Genomic DNA, 16787 nt, shown 5'->3' with positions numbered 1-16787 from the left:
AAATAAGAAGCACTGCAGTGCTGTGTTACTGTTCCTTTAAAAAGCCTTTTTTTGCATCCATACTATTTAGAAATCCAAATTAGATTGTCGAAAAGACTCAATTTAAAGTCCTAAAGGCTATTGGGAATAATGTAGCAATGAATTATATAACTGCAACTTCATTAGGAAGATCTCAACTGGAATACTAAAACTCCCCCTGCAATTTTCAGGCCTGTTAGCATGATTAGAGGATATTTACACAGAGCTGCAGTTAGGATAAAGCCTGCACAGCTACATAGTTATGCAAAGTGGGTTTTCCTAATATTGCCTCTTAATAGGTATGACTGCAGAGACATGCAGACTGCAGAGTGCACAGTTTGGATTGCAAGAACACCCGTTGCTTCCTTTACAGTGGGAAGGTTCCAACACCACTGTGGTACTAACTGTGGTACTTAAAAATAAGCAACTCAAAAGTGAGATGGTGGATATACAGTAGGTGTCACTCCATCAGATGCTATTATGACATAGAATTTGTGTTATACATCCAGTACCCGATTGTGTGTTTTTCAAGTCACAGCCTGCACCTCTCAGAACCCCATCACAGCCCCCCCCCACACCAGAGGGGAATGAAGAACTCCTCCCAGCAGCCCACCTTCAAGCTCCTTGTCTTTTACCACATCCCAGACAGTACAGCTCTGTGCCGTAGGGCCAGCGCCAACTGGGGGAGAGGCAAGACCCTCACTGCCAGCGCCACATGCCTGGGGGGCTGCAAGGGCCAGGGGAGCCCTGGAGGGCTCATCCCACCCCAGCGCGCGTGAGCGTCACCACTGGGGGGATAGTGGTCACAGTCGGCCAGTGCCATGACCTGCGTATGACCTCGCGATCGTAGATGACGGCTTGAGCCTTTGCTGCTTGAAGCCTCAGTTACTGTGTTGCAGGCGACAAAGGAAAAAAGGAAAACCTAGCAATTCTCGGGGATGCAGGATAATAGGACAGGCAACACAGCCATGTCTTGAAGTCAAAACCCCAATTTCTTTCCAGGAACATCTGGACGAGCTCCTTGGATCAATTGCCTGCTAACCACCAAACCGACTGAATATCCGCCACTAGTCTGTAACCGTTCTAATGTTCCTATCGTAATTTGTTTGCTTTTTAAACTGACAAAAAAGGGACCAGCCTGTAGAGATGCTGGTCTCCTTGAAGAAGCTGACCTCGGGTCGTAGTTAGGAGCTCCAGATGCCCTGGGATAGATGGGCAAGGGACCGAAACTGCCAGCCCAGCAGATCAGCACTGAGGACCAGAGATAAACGCACACACAGTGCGGTTTGTCATGCTAAACAAATAAGCCCTGGACTCTTCTTTTATCAAGTGGGAACACTGTATCACACTAGATAGCGAACGCCAGCTGAATGTGTTTGCAAGCCTCCTGAAACAGGAGACAATTGGGTCCCACAGCTGATGCTGTAGGCTTAGAGAGCAGAGATAAGACACAGGGGGCGTGCCCAGAGCTTCCAGCCAGGACAGGACTTCTGCACACATGTTGTTCTGCAACACAGCTTTTTGCCAATTTTTCTTCTGAGCTGAACCTTACATCTGTTAAACTACAGGGGAAAGAAGAAGACCCTCTCCAGGCTGCCCAGGGCTCTGTTGGGATGAAACCAGAATGCAGCACAGGAGAGTTAACCCATTCATCGTCTGTTCATAATCCTTTTCTGAAGTGTCACTTCATGCATTCCGCCTTTCCCCATTTCACGAAAAGGTTTAAATCCTACAACAGGAAAAATTTCATTTTGTTCAGTACTACAGTGACCTAAGTAACTGATACAAGTAATCAGATTTTAGTGACAAAAGCACAGCCAGGTATAAAATCACACGAGATGTTTCTCTTTCCATCTTGGCAGTGGGGAAAAGGATGTTAAACTTAACCGAATCCCTTTTTTTAAACAAGATACCATTTTGTAAACTACGGTGTCTGTGGATATTGTATAAAATAGCTAAAACATCAGCTTTCCAATCATAATTTCCAATTTCCAGTCCCCAGACATGAGTGTAATACACACATTTAATACTACAATTATAAATAACAGAAGCACCAAGAACATGCGTTAAAGGTAATGGCAAGGGGTTAAAAAGAATCCCCGCAGTCCTCAAACATCTGTCAAAACTCACAGTAAAAACTAAGTTTTAACTGCTGTTTTATGCATAAAACAAAAAAGGAATATTTAAATAGAATCATTTATATCATCTGTAATTTTCAGGTATCGTTCATTCCTCAGTTTTCCTCATAGCTTTCTTAGTTCTAGAACTGCCTAATCCATCCAATATAATCGCCGTTTAATGAAATCCCTACCCTTCCTATTATCAAACAATTTCAGAACAGTCTTCTCACGTGAGGATCCACGGATGCCCACTGGTGAGGCCCATGTGTGCTGTAACCCGAGACCATGTGCCAGCGCCCCCCACAGTGTCAGCGGGCATTGCAGGTAAAGACAATGGCAGCTCTGGGAGCGCCGGTGCCTGCTGGCGCCAACATTGCTCGCCTTCACATCTGGCACAAGTATCAGAACGGCAAAAAAACGGAATTAAAAAAAATGACTTTCCCTCCGCAGTGCAGGCTCTACCGGAGACAGGGCCCCGCAGAGGGTGATTATGGTAATGTATGGAAATTGTAACATTTCTAAGGAAGGTGTGGGATGGGAAACAGCCACACGAGGAGAAGCAGAGGCAGCCGAAGCCATCACAGTCATTTACACCTCCGCTTCGAGCGGCTTTCCTGTCCACAGAGGCACTTAATGACCTACTGTTACTCTTAACAGATGAGTACGACTGTTTTCCCCCCCATTTAATTGAATGCCTTTGAATACAGGGGGTGCACATCAGGGTGTATGAGAAATCAAATGGCTGAGGTCAAACCATATTTTCCCAGCATTACATTATACCAGCTTTTCATGCAACAATAGAGTTGTGGTCTTAATATTGAAATTAATGCAGGTCTTGAAAATGTACAAGAGTAGAGTTAAGACTATTTTACAGTATATCAGAGACATTCCTGTATAACACTACTAATATCCTATCCTGCAGCCACCTGCTCATAGCTACAGATAAAATATTTAATAATTCTGAGGTAACCTTTTAAGAAACATTGTACTGTATAGTTCTCTTTTGCCAATTCCAGGGAAACTTGCATCAAGTCACTCACTGTACAGTTTTATGTCATGTCATGTAGAAACTTCAGGGAACAGAATGACGACTTATTTCGCTGTTGTTTAAAGAGAACAAGAATTCTTCAGCACAGTAATGGATTAATGTACTCAAAAGGACCAGGGGAGCTATTGTGTCACGTGTAAAGAAAAGCACTGTGTAGCTCCTGAAGGGTTTTAGGGTGAAAGCAGAGCAAAGTATTGTAGTCCCAACACTCCATAAAAAACAATTAAACTTTGAAGAGCTGCCTTCATTGTTAAATGCAATTTACAACTTTCTCTTCCTTGTGCCCTTTAAAATGAAAAAGTGAAAGTGAGAAACTCGTGCCAAAATCATGTTATGCCTGGCCAGGCCAGTGCTCGCAGCTCCCAGTTTTCCATGGGTATTCAGGCTCATGCAGGCCAATTGTCCCAGCCTCCTTTCACCAATTAATGGTTGCTGCATTCATCAGCCCTGCATTAAATCCTGCACCGCCACTGATCCAACGCTCTGTCATTGAGCTGCCTTCTGACCTAGATAGGGCACTGAGCAATACTAACCCACATCACCAAAAGATTGTCTGCCCAGCAATGTGCATCAGCCTATCCATGTGGGCTTTCTCCAAGCCCTCAATGAGCTACAGTATAGCGCTTGGCTTCTCCAGCCTGTCAGCAAGACACGGCTGTCTCATCGGCTAGCCGCATCATAAAAGATTTCTGTTCCTAATTTTAACTCTAAACCTCGTCATGAACTGATATTTAAAATCCGATGATTTGGATACATTCATAAGCAATTTTCATACTGTTTTAAATTTTGCAAACAGTGATATTGAGGACAGATTTTCACAAGGATGATTATTAAAGATAAACTAAGAGACATTAAAATGTAAGTTAATTCTAATACTCATTAGTTGCACTTTTAAAGCTATTTTGTATATTTAATAAAATCTTCCTCTTTGGTAATAATATCTAGTTAGGGCTTTTCAAACCGGTGAGTCAGAAGTGACTTGATAGCTTCAGTACCATTGCAACCTAAGACAGAAACAGAGCAGAAGGACAGTACAGTACAACAGTCTGGAAGTACGATAACCAATTACAAGGCACATTTCTCCCAGTTCATGGCTGCAGGGGCTCATACTGAAATGGAATCACTTCTCTGATGTGCAGCAGAGATTTCTCTGATCATCACACAGTAGCTGAATTAAACAAGGGCTTTAATCCCAGCAGGTCTCAATCAGCTGTAATCTTGGACTACCGTAATGTTATTTCTAGGAAAGTCCTTCAAAGAAAAATAAACCAAGGGTGGGAAAAATTATTTCATACCATCTTAGGACCCATATGTTGCACACTGCAATTATTCTGTGCTGTTTTGGGAATGGTAGCAATCTAGACTAGGCAAAAAAAAATAAGCTTGTTTGAAAGTCACTGGCTCAAACTTTCATTTACAAGAAATCTGTGGTCATGCACCATGCCTACACTGCACCACACAGATCAATAGAAGACCTAATTTTGAGGGTTTGTACATGATCATACACTATTGTTTAGAAACTGCAGCTTGCATTCCTGTTTTATACAGTACATCTGAGGAATCAGGCAGCAAGCAATGTTGTGAAATTTTTGCTCAGCACCCTACAATTTATCAAAGTAGTACATTCTACGTGTAATAAGAAACAAAACTCAAAAACAACATTGTTTCTACTGGCCTCAGAGTGGTAGATGAACTGATGCTGTGCTGTTCCAGGACTCGACTGTTTACGATCACTGAAGAAAAAACACTTTCATGTAAATTCGACACTACGTAAGCAACAGCAAAATCCTCATTCAGAACCTGGACCCACTAGAGAATTATTTGGGTTTATTTAGCCTTATACCTGAAACACATTAATACTGCTTAGTTGCTGTTCATAGCCACAAGATATATGTTATTATGTAATTGAGATATGCATTACCCACTGAACATAAGCAACAACATTCAAGAGAAAAAATAATGTAGAAAACAGCAGTCCCAGATTCAAAAATGGACAAAAAAAATCAAGAAAATAAGAATATTTGATAGGCTGGAGCTTTTATTCAGTAAATGCATTTGCTTAATGTAATTTGAAGCATGAATCCAGATCCGTCTGGGATTTGTTGTACCCACACGTATCGAGGTCAAATTGAAGAAAGCCTTATGGCCATACCGCACGCCTACATTTCAGTGTGGACTCTAGGCTAGAAAAAGCCAATTCAGCTGCACAAAGCATTTCCAATGAAAGGACTGTCGATTCTCCAAGCTTCTGATCTTCCAGCCGGCTGCCTATTCACTTCCCGACAACAGCAATTTCTACTGGCACAGCACCTTTCATACGACAGAATCTGAATCAATGCCGTTTTCTTGTCAAAAGCCACACAGGGCAACAACACATAAACCTTTAACATCAACAGGCTAGCTGAGAATAATCTTTCATTCGGCAGGAGTGACCAAGACAAGATATAACATTAAGTAAAACATTTTTAATTCACTTTCAAAGCTATTCAGGTCATGAAAAAAAAAGATCTGAATAACCTGACAGTTGTCTATAGACATTTAGGCAAAAGAGACATTTTCTAACACGAAGAGCACGTTTAACTTTACCTTGCTATCTTTTTATAGTACTACAGTATTTCTCTTACTAATGCCCAGTCTTCATAGTCTATACCAAAATGCTCATAAAGGCACCTTAAGTCCAGAAGAAATTTCACACAGCACCAGAAAGTTCCACTAAAGCAGACACAAATGTCTGCCAGTTGTTTTTTTCCCCAAGCCATGACAAGACACTGTTTTAGACAGAAATACTTTCATCAGCATAAATGTTTGATAAGGAGCATTTATAATTCCTTTCCCTGCAGTAAGCCATTTTAAAACTCTTATTTCACAAAGATCAAGACAAGCCCACATTATATATTTTGTGCGAAGGCCGTTTTGAAAATATTTCTAAATCATTTACAGTACATGGTGCCCTATGCTTACCAACAGAACCTACCTAAATTATTTCTTCATCGGACCTCCTTCCTGCTCTCTCTGTTCATATGCAAATATTGCAAACTACTCTGTCTCCCAAAACAGTATTTTAATCGAAACAGCAATACAGCAAGAACATGAAATAATAGCAAGCTGACTTTAACCCTAGAGCCTGTTTTCTCATTTGAGACTTTCATAAACAACCAAACAGCCTTGAACCCAAGTAATTTCAGATGCACTATCCATTCTGCAGAATGCTAAAAAAGATCTCTGCTAGCAGATTGATTTAAAAAAAAATGAATAAGAATATATCTCAGAATAGTTGAAAGGGCTGGGACAGTACTTCATCATGTCATCCATCAAACAACTGAAATGTTTTCAGTATGAATAAATACAAAAAACAGCAAAGTGTGCATGTACAATAAAAAATTATGTGTAAGCAACATCTGGAGTTCTGAATAACCAGAAGAACTGGAAGCCAGAGACCACTGACACACAATTACACAAGGCTGACTTTTTGATTTTATATACATGGCTAGCCTAATGGAAGTTACCCTTCTTTTTTAATTTAATAACTCTTAATTCCTTACAGATATTCAATTCCACTTCGGACAACAGAGATGCACATATCTCATTTCAGTCTATGATACACAGTACAAGCAGTTTTTTGTAGCTACTGTATGTGAAGGGAATATTAATTCCCAGAATTGCTGGCAGATTCCAGATGGTTTTAATGTATCTGGGAGATTAGTTGAGAGTTTATTAAATTAACACGGAGCCCACTCATCTCTGCAATCAGGTCTAACATTCCACCTTTGTCAAACAGGAATTTGCACACATGCAAACTTTGGGGATCGGAATCAAGCTCCCGATTTCATTAAGACGAGATCCATAGTGAAAATTACAGAATTGACAGGAAATTGATTTTGATGTCTTGCAGCAACAGTATGTTTTAAAAAGAAATACGTAAAGGTTTTGGCTGTGCAGCCTCCTTTAAGTGTCACACTTTACCACACATGAAACTCTTTTTCTCTTCAGCATGGAATAAACCTTTATTTGTTCCTTTCCAGCCTACACATGAAGACACAGCTACTGTACCTACCTGAACTGTTTTAAAAAAGTATATACATTTGTTAAAAAATCAGGTTTTATTACAGCAATTGAACCCTGAAACCACATACTGTATGTTCACTGCCCACCTTGGCAGCCAGTTCAGCCAACACCCCTGCCAATCAACAGCTTCCTTCATTGAAGCGTCAGGAAATGGGACTGGCTTGTGACCAAGGACATTGTATCATATGAAACATTTGCACAACAAATTCCACAGACGTCAAATACTTCTTCTAAACTCTACAAATTAGGAGAGCCCACATTTTATTAGGCTTTAAATTGCACGTCAGACACTAAGTTGACCAATTTCTGTAAATAGTCGGCAGATTATAATAATTTAAAGGACTGTTAGTTTAGAGACAAAGCCATCATGCTAAGAACCTAAATCTAGCGTGCTACATTCTCAGATAGAAACTGGATGTTAGATAGGGCAGTGATAGCCTAAAGAAATGAGATATGAGGATGTGAGACTTCATTCCGCTGTAAAACACAGGTATCCCACACGCCATTAATGTGCTACAAAACCCAGTGCCAGCCTACCTCTCTCTGCTCACTGCAGATCTTGCACAGCCACAGCGATCTCTTCTGACTGCACAGAGTTTCTATCCCACACTTTGTGCACACTTTCTGAAAAGAGACAAAGAAGAGTAAAATGCAGCCAAACGGCCTCAGGACATGTGCTTCCCTGCCACTGGGACCTTCGTAGTTAATTGTGGTGGCTGTTCACCCATCTGCAGGAGAAGGATTTAAGTATCTGGCAAATACTGAAATGTGCATAATTAAAGCACGCCGCTCTGGCCTGATGTTACAGTATTGTTAAAGGTTTTAAACATTATAAATCAATCTTACTACCACAGCGATGGGCATCGAAGTTAGTATTAATTATGGTTTTCATAGACTGCCATGTAATAGAAGTAAGAGTTTATGGACTATTATTACAGGGTCCTGTTTCGTCACCCCTTGTGTGGATGAACCCTTCCATCAAGAGACCACTGGAAGAGCTTTTTGATTGGCCTATAAATAGCATCATGTTTCCACTGCTAAAATGCCATCGGCCCCTGGAGATTTGTTTATTGCCAATGTTATTTAATATTGTTATTATTTACATTGTCTTTCCTCAACCTGAGGCACATTGCCTTTCCCTTCCTTGGTAAACTTTCAAATTTACCATAATACCTCCGACATTTCCTTGCTTTCATCAAAGATTCCCAACTTCTTCCCTGGGGCACATCATTTCATCATTTCATACTTGTTTATGCATCTCCTGGGCCAAGCAAAACCTCTGATGTTATATAGTACATATACTGTACACACACAAATGCACATCGCTTACATTAGATCATGCACACTCATTCTCATATGCATCCTCAGTGTTTGCCAGTTTTGCCACAAGAGCCAGAGGTGATGTGGTATTTCTATTGCACCTTATGCAAGCTTACAGAGCTGTCAGATGTGTCGGAGATGGCTTATCAAAGTTCACCTTCTTTTCAGAACATCTCACAATACCCAATTTTAAAGATGAAAACTTCACAAATGTAAAAAGGTCAACATCAGTCATGGAGAGCAATTTAAAAAAAAAGTAAAATATAGGAAGCTCAAAGCACTTTCAATAATCTTAAGCCTACGCTGCCCATGCACGAACATTTATACTTAAAAGCAGCCAAAAAAAAAGAAAAAAAACTTTAAAAGCAACAATTTACATAATTTACTTGAGTTCAGGATAACACTATAAAAAGGCAAAGGAAGTGACAGTCAATTGCCCTGCTGTAAATAAAAAATCATTAAAGTCTGAAGAAAGTAGTTGTAATTACCTCTTTGACTGCAGAGTGAGTTTTATATTTAGCCTGAAATACAGCACTACACTTCACTACAGCAATTCAGTCATTTCCCTGTTACTTCTAAGCACCCCACAGCAGGATCCTGTTGTAAATTGCCACAATTTCAACTGCTGTGCGACTCTGTCTCTAGTTTATGGAACATAGGTTTGCGGAATAACTCTTTGCTGCAATTCAATTCAAGGAATAATTTGAACAGCTAGAACAGTGATGCAGGATGAAAAGGGAGCTCTCCTGGACTGACGTTAACATAATATTCAGCGAGGGCCTCCTTATCAGAGTAAGACAATGGGAGAAGAAGCACTTCCTTAAATTTGAACTCACTAGAAATGTTGTAATATGCCCCCACCCAAATAGATGTGGAATCTTCATTTAAGATTTGGATTTACTGCATGGCTACATCTGCTGTAGTGCTGTTATGAGAATTATAAAGACATGCTCCACTGAAGACAGTCAGGTACAAACCCACAATGCTTTGCAGTAGAAGTAGTACAGTACATCTCTCAGTCACTGCAGGTTTGCAGGTGCCTGGCAGGTCCAAGGATTCACCACTTCACCAAGGCCCATAGGGAGTTGACACACGTTTTATGTGGCTGTGTCCCGCCAGTCATGCTCAGCTGCTAGGGCAATCCTACAGGGGATTTGGGACAGCAGTGTGGAACGGCTGTTGATTTAAATCCCAGTTACTGTAGGTCACTGCTGTTGGACTCTTGAGCAAGGCACTTAACCCTAATTTGCTTCAGTACTCACCTGTTTAAATAGGTGCAAAAGTAAGTCGCTTTGACAGTCAGCCAAATACTGTAAACCAGCAATCCCAGTCATGGTCAGCTAGTGACATGGCCCAGGCCCAAACCATGAGCAAAAACTCTACATTTAAAGTAAAACTGATCAATGAAACAAATACAGCAGCTGCTTGTGCAATAAGCATTAGTTACTTCCCCTAACAAAAAGTAAGAAAATATTTCAGAGTACCCCCTGAAATGTGTTTACTTAGAGCACTCTGAACTACAGTAAACTCAGTGGGAACTGAATGTAAGCTTACATCCTCAGTAATATTCGTATAGAACATGTTTTTTTCTCAAACTGTCCATCCCTTACTCAGCACATGGGCAGTGTCACTGGTCTGTGCTGTGTCACAGCCTCTCCCTCACCACCTGTCAGCTGATCTAACAAGTCAGTCAGGACAACACTATGCTATCAACCATCAACTGTCCAGCCACTGTCCCTGTTCCGCCTGCACAATAAACATTTAATGTTATTTCTTCAGTTAAAATTCCTCTACTTGATGTCTTTAATGGATATGTGTTGGAAACCCTAAGATTGATTCTTAGCTTTCATAAATCTTTAATTGCATTAAAGAAGTGCATTTTTCTTTAGATGAACAGTAGAATTTCACTTCCCTCTGTCCTTTTGTCAAAGAGAGTGCACTGCCCTCTGGAGGTAGCTATAAGGACAGCCAGAGAATAAATGGAACCACTCCGCTAGTTAGGATAGCTCCTGTGCTTAATTATTAATACTGTCAAGAATGCTAATAACCTCATTTTTTACCACATAACTTAATATAACTGGACACTACAATGCAAATTCTGCATGTTTGATACTTACAAAAAAACAGCTTTGGGGTTTTAAAGTAAGGATGACAGCACAGATTTTTCAACAAATATTTTTGAAAATCCACAGTTGCACTCATGGGTAAAACAATGGTGTGTTTTTGAAGCAGATTTGTCAAATAGATTTTGAACATCCTTTTTTAAGCGAAGCTTAATAACTTTTGTTTCAGACTGGCAATGAGCTGTTAGCCAGGGAGCTGTGGGAATGAAGGTAGAGAGGACACACAACACAAGGACAGGTACAAACAAGAGGAGAATATTCTGTAGAATTCAGTTAAACTGTTACAACAGGTAGCACACCTGTTGTGTGACTCTGGCAGTGACAATGTATGAACGTGTGATGTTCTCAACATACTGTACATTCCGTGTTGGCATTTAAAAATATTTCAATACTGTGTCTGCCCTTTTGCATTCTATGATTAAAACTTTTGTGTTCTTGTTCTTAAATGTACAATTTATGAAAACATAAGAGGCTGATGAGGCAGTGCCTGGTTTATAAAATACACGTCGAAGTGATCGTGTTCTCATTCCTCAGCTGTAGAACACAATGTCTCTCTGTACTTGCTCTCTCGAAAGCCTTTCAGAAATAAACTTATGTCAAAACCACCCAGAAATGTGTAAGTAGCCACAACATGGCAAGGTAGCTGGTCCTGTAACCCTCAAGAGAGTTTAGATAATGAAAGATTCAAGTGCTTCTCTGCAGGTTACAGTAAATTCCTTGTTTCACACTATTGACTATTACAGTACATGTATTATACTAACATTTCAGACTCGTTTAGAATAATATATCTTTAAAAAGAAGAGTCTGATATTTAAAATGCAGATTCCCTGGCTGTCAATCTTTATTTGTTCTGCAGCAACTCTGCTTTTATTGCACACGTAGCCTCTGTGACTAACGTTAATCCGGTTGTCACAGGGCTTTGCTGCAACCTTCTGGCAAAGCCTGTGCACTGCAACCCTGTTTCTCTGCAAATGTCGATTCTCCAACCTATCTGAAGAATTTTGGAAGTATGTCATTGACACACACTGAAAGGATCTTTAGAAGCAGCTCTGGAAATATATAGAATTTGAAAAAGTTATAGTTCTTAAAGGCTGCACTTTTTAAAATAATCTGAGTTCAAAACAGTTTGTTTTGCTACAAATTAAAGAAGAGGTATGGTCATGAACTTCGGACAAGGTTACAGCATGCACTTAGCAGCACAAAGAAAACTAATGGAAATTGCAAGGCATAAGAAAAATGTTTAAGCTCTGCACAGATGTTTTTCAGTCTAAAAAAAACTCAGTTAAACCAATCTTTCAAATGATTTTAAGTTTTCATTGCAATCTGTTCCTATATCCTGTTGCTATACAGCCATCCTGAGGCAGGTCTAAAAGTGACAAATCCGATGGACTAAGCTGTAAGCAATCTGTCTTCCCGTGTCTCCAGACTTTGTTCAAAACACAATGACTAATGACTACAGGAAGGTCCAGATTGTTTATCCAAATTCTAAATCACCAAGACACCTAAATATTTCATTGTCAGTTTAGCAAGCTACTGTAAAAGTGCTAATTAATGCTACACTCTGGTTGAAAAAGAAGATACAAAGACTTGAATTTTATCAATCGTGATTCAATCTATATATTTTTCAGTATTATTTTTGAAGTTTTAATTCCGTATTGCATGTACATTATTAGTGGTTATTGATTTTATCAGATAGAATGTGAAATATTGTTTTAGTAAAACAACTTACATTTCAGTTCACAATTAATGCCACAGCAGCCAGTAAACCTAAATTAGTTAAGCTAATTTCAGGTTTTAATATACAGTTTCACATGAAGATAAACTTCTAAACAAATCAAAGCACATTTAGTTTAGAATTAAATGGCCATTATACTGTATTGAAAGGCATTAAAAACGCAACAGACGATATTGGTTTTGATACTCATTTTGTTTTGGAAGGTCTCTCAGTATATTAAAAACTTTTTAAAGGCTGTGGGATAAATTCTTGTTGAGAATTTTTTATAACGCTTCATTGGCTAAAAAAGAGTGTTTCATTGCGGATTACAACAGCACCTTCTTTATTGGTAAAAAAGTCTTCATATCAAAATTGTAAACTATGAATTTAACAGTGCTGCATCCCACCCACCTGCAGCTAAATCTAACCCACACACTGCGATGGCAAATATCTACTTGGCCTTAAAGCAAAAAGAGAATAAGAGTAATACCTAACCAGTATAGGTGTTGGATAATGTCTATTATGCAGATATTGCTAAATGGAAATCAGGTCATATTCCTAGCCTGGATACTCTAAGAGGTGGCACATAATTGACTGATTGCTACCAGGGGCAGGGGTGGGAATAGTGATTTATCAACACACAGCGACTCCAGTGACTTGACAGGTGCCTACAAATCAGTTAGAGACACCCAGCTGCTCCAACCAGTGCTACTCCATGTCTATTGCGAGGTGTCGTGGAGCTTACAATGTGTCAAATTAGAAATGCTGTGTCTGTACCTGTTCAAGTTAAAGGAGTATCTCTCCAGGTCTCATTCACTCCCAGGTGGGCGCTGGTGCTACTGGCAGTGAGCCGAGTCTTAAAATGACTGGAGATTCCAGACTGGGTGGGTAATAAAAAATTGAATAAAGATGGATGTGACGGGCTGTCAGCTCAGGATCGCCCGAGAGGACAGAGCTATCGATAGTTACTGCCGTGACAGCCAACAGCTACTGGGGCTCCCTTCAGGAGGGGTGTGAGAAAGACACTCTGGGCTCTGCTGGAGAGATGACAGTACCTTTAACTTTAACCAGCAGCACAGTTCTCTAATAGTTAAGGGAAAGAACCAGAAGAAGTCAAATCAGCCAACTACAAACAGCCTTGTTAGCGAGTTTTGAACGAGAAAGGGCACCTCAGTGCAGGTTTATCTCACACCCTGGTGGGAGGGTGGTCATTCTTCCCCCACCGGCCTGAACCACTGGCTGAAGGGGCCGTAAGTGCTCTAAGAGGCCCCGAGGCTCTTGGCCCAGCTCGCTAGCCTGCTGTGTGGACCTACCTTGCGGCAGTCCTGGCAGAAGACAGAGGAGGTGCCCAGCAGCCCCAGCAGCTCCCCACACAGCAGGCACTGGGACAGGCCGTTCCCCATCGCACTCTTCCTCATGTTCTCCAGGCGCTCCACAAGCCTCCTGCGACACAGCAAACACGCTTTTACACAGGAGAGCCTGCGAGTTACAGTATGAATTCCCTGGGGAAGAGAGGTTATCTGCAGCTCTGAAAAATGTTCTACTGTTATTGCACAAATTGTTGCATCTGAAAATCTTTACAATAAACACCTAATAATGGAAAACAACCAGACTATCTTGGCACTTGCTTTTGCTTTTGCCATTGGTGCATGGCTGTGTACTACATTTCTCAGTTCTGAGCAAGAATTACCAGTCTTTCATCTCTGAGCATCCTCTTGAGGTATACAAAAGTGATGAGACTGTTACATGGCATTGCTCAGTTGTTTTATTAATTTTTTTGATATGGGAAACTAACAAATATTCTACATATGCTATAAATATGCTAAGCCAATGCACAGGACAAACAGACAATCATCTAACCTGTTGATAGATACTGTAAAACCAGGGAATGTAATAATAACTACATTTAATAACTGCGGTTACCTTGATTTACTATATCTGCAACACCTTTTGTGAAAATTGCCACGTTACAGATCAAAAGCATGATGCAACCACTTTCCATATTCTAGGAATGACGGCAGCCATCGCTGTCGGCGCCCAGTAACCCTTGGCTCTCGTACCCGATCCTGCGCTGCTCCGCCTGCTCCAGCAGCTCAGCCCGGCGGATGACGCCGAGGATGACTTCCATCTCGCCTTCGCTCAGGGCCTGGCTCTTGCGCTGCTTGTCTGTGCGGAACGTGTGGACTGACCAACCCGTCTGCAGCCTGGAAACGCAATCACAGACTGTGTGGGTACGGTTGCCGACATCTTCACTTACAAACCAAGATCAACAAAACCAGCAGGAACATCCACAACTGTTTTTTTTTCTATTTTTCTGCTACCTGAAAATAGTACAAAAATACCCCATTTAAAATGGCCACAGAGGGTATTTACTCTTTTACTTTATTCTGTGCATTTTTACTTAATCATTGCTTGAGCCACATTGGGCATTCATGAATGCAGAAATAAATGCAATCAACTAACCATTATTCAGACAAAAACAGATTTAAATCAACTAGAAATATAAATTATAAATGAATTTAAACAGAATACAGCTTTGTAAAAACTCGAAGCCTATGTGTTTAATACTAATACAATGATAATGTACTGAAATATTTATATATTCTGCAATAAGTTCCATAAATGTGATTTTTTCCAGTTATATTACATTATCCAAATGTTCTAAGCAGACCCAAAGCAATATTTGCATGTTTTTCTGCAATGGAACAGCATTTGGTCTGGTGCAGATGGGTTGAATTGCTTAAAGTTGACTTTCACTTAAAGAAGTTAATTGGATCTTGAAGAGATTTTAATTGGTTTAATTAGGTGAATGGATTAATCTTTTTTAAATTAAAGCTTCTGTAAAGGAGCGTGACAAAGTTGACTCATTCATGGAAAAACTGCCTTTTCACAGTTCGTAATAACCATGTAATCTGAAATGGGGTTGTACTCCATGTTGTCATCTTAGGCCGTCTGAAACAAAATCTGCAGGTGTTGGAAGGCTAAACGAGGCGAAACTGAAGGGTGCCTGCTCATTAAGATAACATGAACCAGTTGTGTCTGTCCTGGTAAAACATGCATGCCAACCTCACAGAAGACAGTTAACCTCAGTCGCTGATACTTACTTGGCTCTGAGAGCAAGCTGTCTGTCATTGGGACAGACCCACTGGTCCGTTCCATTGCTAAATATAGCTTCTGTCATCTCGGATGAGAACAGGGCTTCAGGGAGGCCTATAAAGAGAGAAATGAAGATGGGAGGCCTAGGATGTAGAAAATTGTAAAAACTATTTCTCACAGTTTCTTTTACTGCCCATGCCAACCAAAATATTTCATCACTGTTTCTCAACCACACCCTGGAACTGAAACCTCCTCATAAACTCCACAGTATTAATGCAGCTGCATATGCTTTGTACATTAGGTATTACAGTATCTAGCAGAAACTCCATAGAATTGCCTGCAATCACAAAACTACCTACTACATAATAACAGCTATGTGATCCATCAGTGATGAGTAAAAAAAAAATTAAAAGAATTGAAAAGTATTGCTTCTGATTTAGCATTTATATGGCCTATGAGAACTTAAGGATATGAGAGCAATAGGAAATCAGAAAATCTTTCTTTGAAGTTTCATTTACAGCTTTTCAGTTCAGGAGGGATATCCAGTGTTTATTAATGAAACCCCAAACATATACAATCAGGGTTCATGTGACGCTTTGTCATTTTAAATTAAACTTTTATCTTGAAAGGGAATTTTGACATTTGGACCAGAATACTCGTGTCTAAACTGGGACACATCTCCCTTTTTATCTACATATAATAGGAATATGAACATTTCTTTTTAACGGATTTGAAATCCTGTGACATTTAAATAAGTTAACCGCAAAACAAAGTTCCAAAACCTTTACCAGAAATTTGTACAGGAACGAACATGTCTTATTTTAGTTTCTAAAGAAGTATTATTGAAATCTATTCCAGCGACTAGCTTACTGTATATATTTTCCCCACCAAAAAATAAATAAATACCCTATTTTTGTCTAGGCTTTCTCCTTTGCATCAAACCATTCGTTTCTCCCCTGCATGTGAATGGCTTTCTGTCCATCAAGCTCAGTCTCGGCTCCCCTCATTCCCCCTCCCTTAGGCTTGAACAGGCGCTCAGCAGACTAAACAAAAGAGCTAATTAAAAAATAAACCTGTATGCTTCTCTGGTGAAAGCTAGAATAAAAATACCCGTGTTTCCTGGTGACAGCCTGCATACATCCTGAAGCCTGAGGCAACACACAGCTTGTGGAACTGACTAATGTGAGCAGCTGCCACCTTTACTACAGGTAGAATCAGCAGCAACTTTTGTCGGTAAAAATAAAGAAGCCTGCCAGTGTTAAGCTTTTTGAGCTTTTGGACAA

At 40.2% G+C, this 16787-nt stretch overlaps 1 protein-coding gene across 3 annotated transcripts in view; it reads right to left on the bottom strand.

The window, feature by feature from the left end:
- The window catches only part of doc2b (double C2-like domains, beta), a 227708-nt gene that overhangs the window by 195992 nt on the left and 14929 nt on the right, over positions 1 to 16787 (bottom strand). For all 3 annotated transcript variants that reach the window (XM_088615766.1, XM_088615764.1, XM_088615765.1), the window contains 4 exons: positions 15513 to 15618; positions 14469 to 14612; positions 13722 to 13851; positions 7789 to 7875 (listed from right to left, as the gene is read on the bottom strand). In XM_088615766.1, coding sequence (XP_088471892.1) covers positions 7789 to 7875; positions 13722 to 13851; positions 14469 to 14612; positions 15513 to 15589 — 438 coding nt within the window. In that variant the 5' untranslated portion in view covers positions 15590 to 15618. The remainder of the gene's footprint in view (positions 1 to 7788; positions 7876 to 13721; positions 13852 to 14468; positions 14613 to 15512; positions 15619 to 16787) is intronic.

Source organism: Lepisosteus platostomus, chromosome 22, assembly GCF_059453375.1.
Source record: "Lepisosteus platostomus isolate fLepPlt1 chromosome 22, fLepPlt1.hap1, whole genome shotgun sequence".
NCBI classification, from domain to species: domain Eukaryota; kingdom Metazoa; phylum Chordata; class Actinopteri; order Semionotiformes; family Lepisosteidae; genus Lepisosteus; species Lepisosteus platostomus.
The sequence above is the reverse complement of the archived record's forward strand: the minus strand, read 5'-3'. Positions and strand labels throughout refer to the sequence as shown.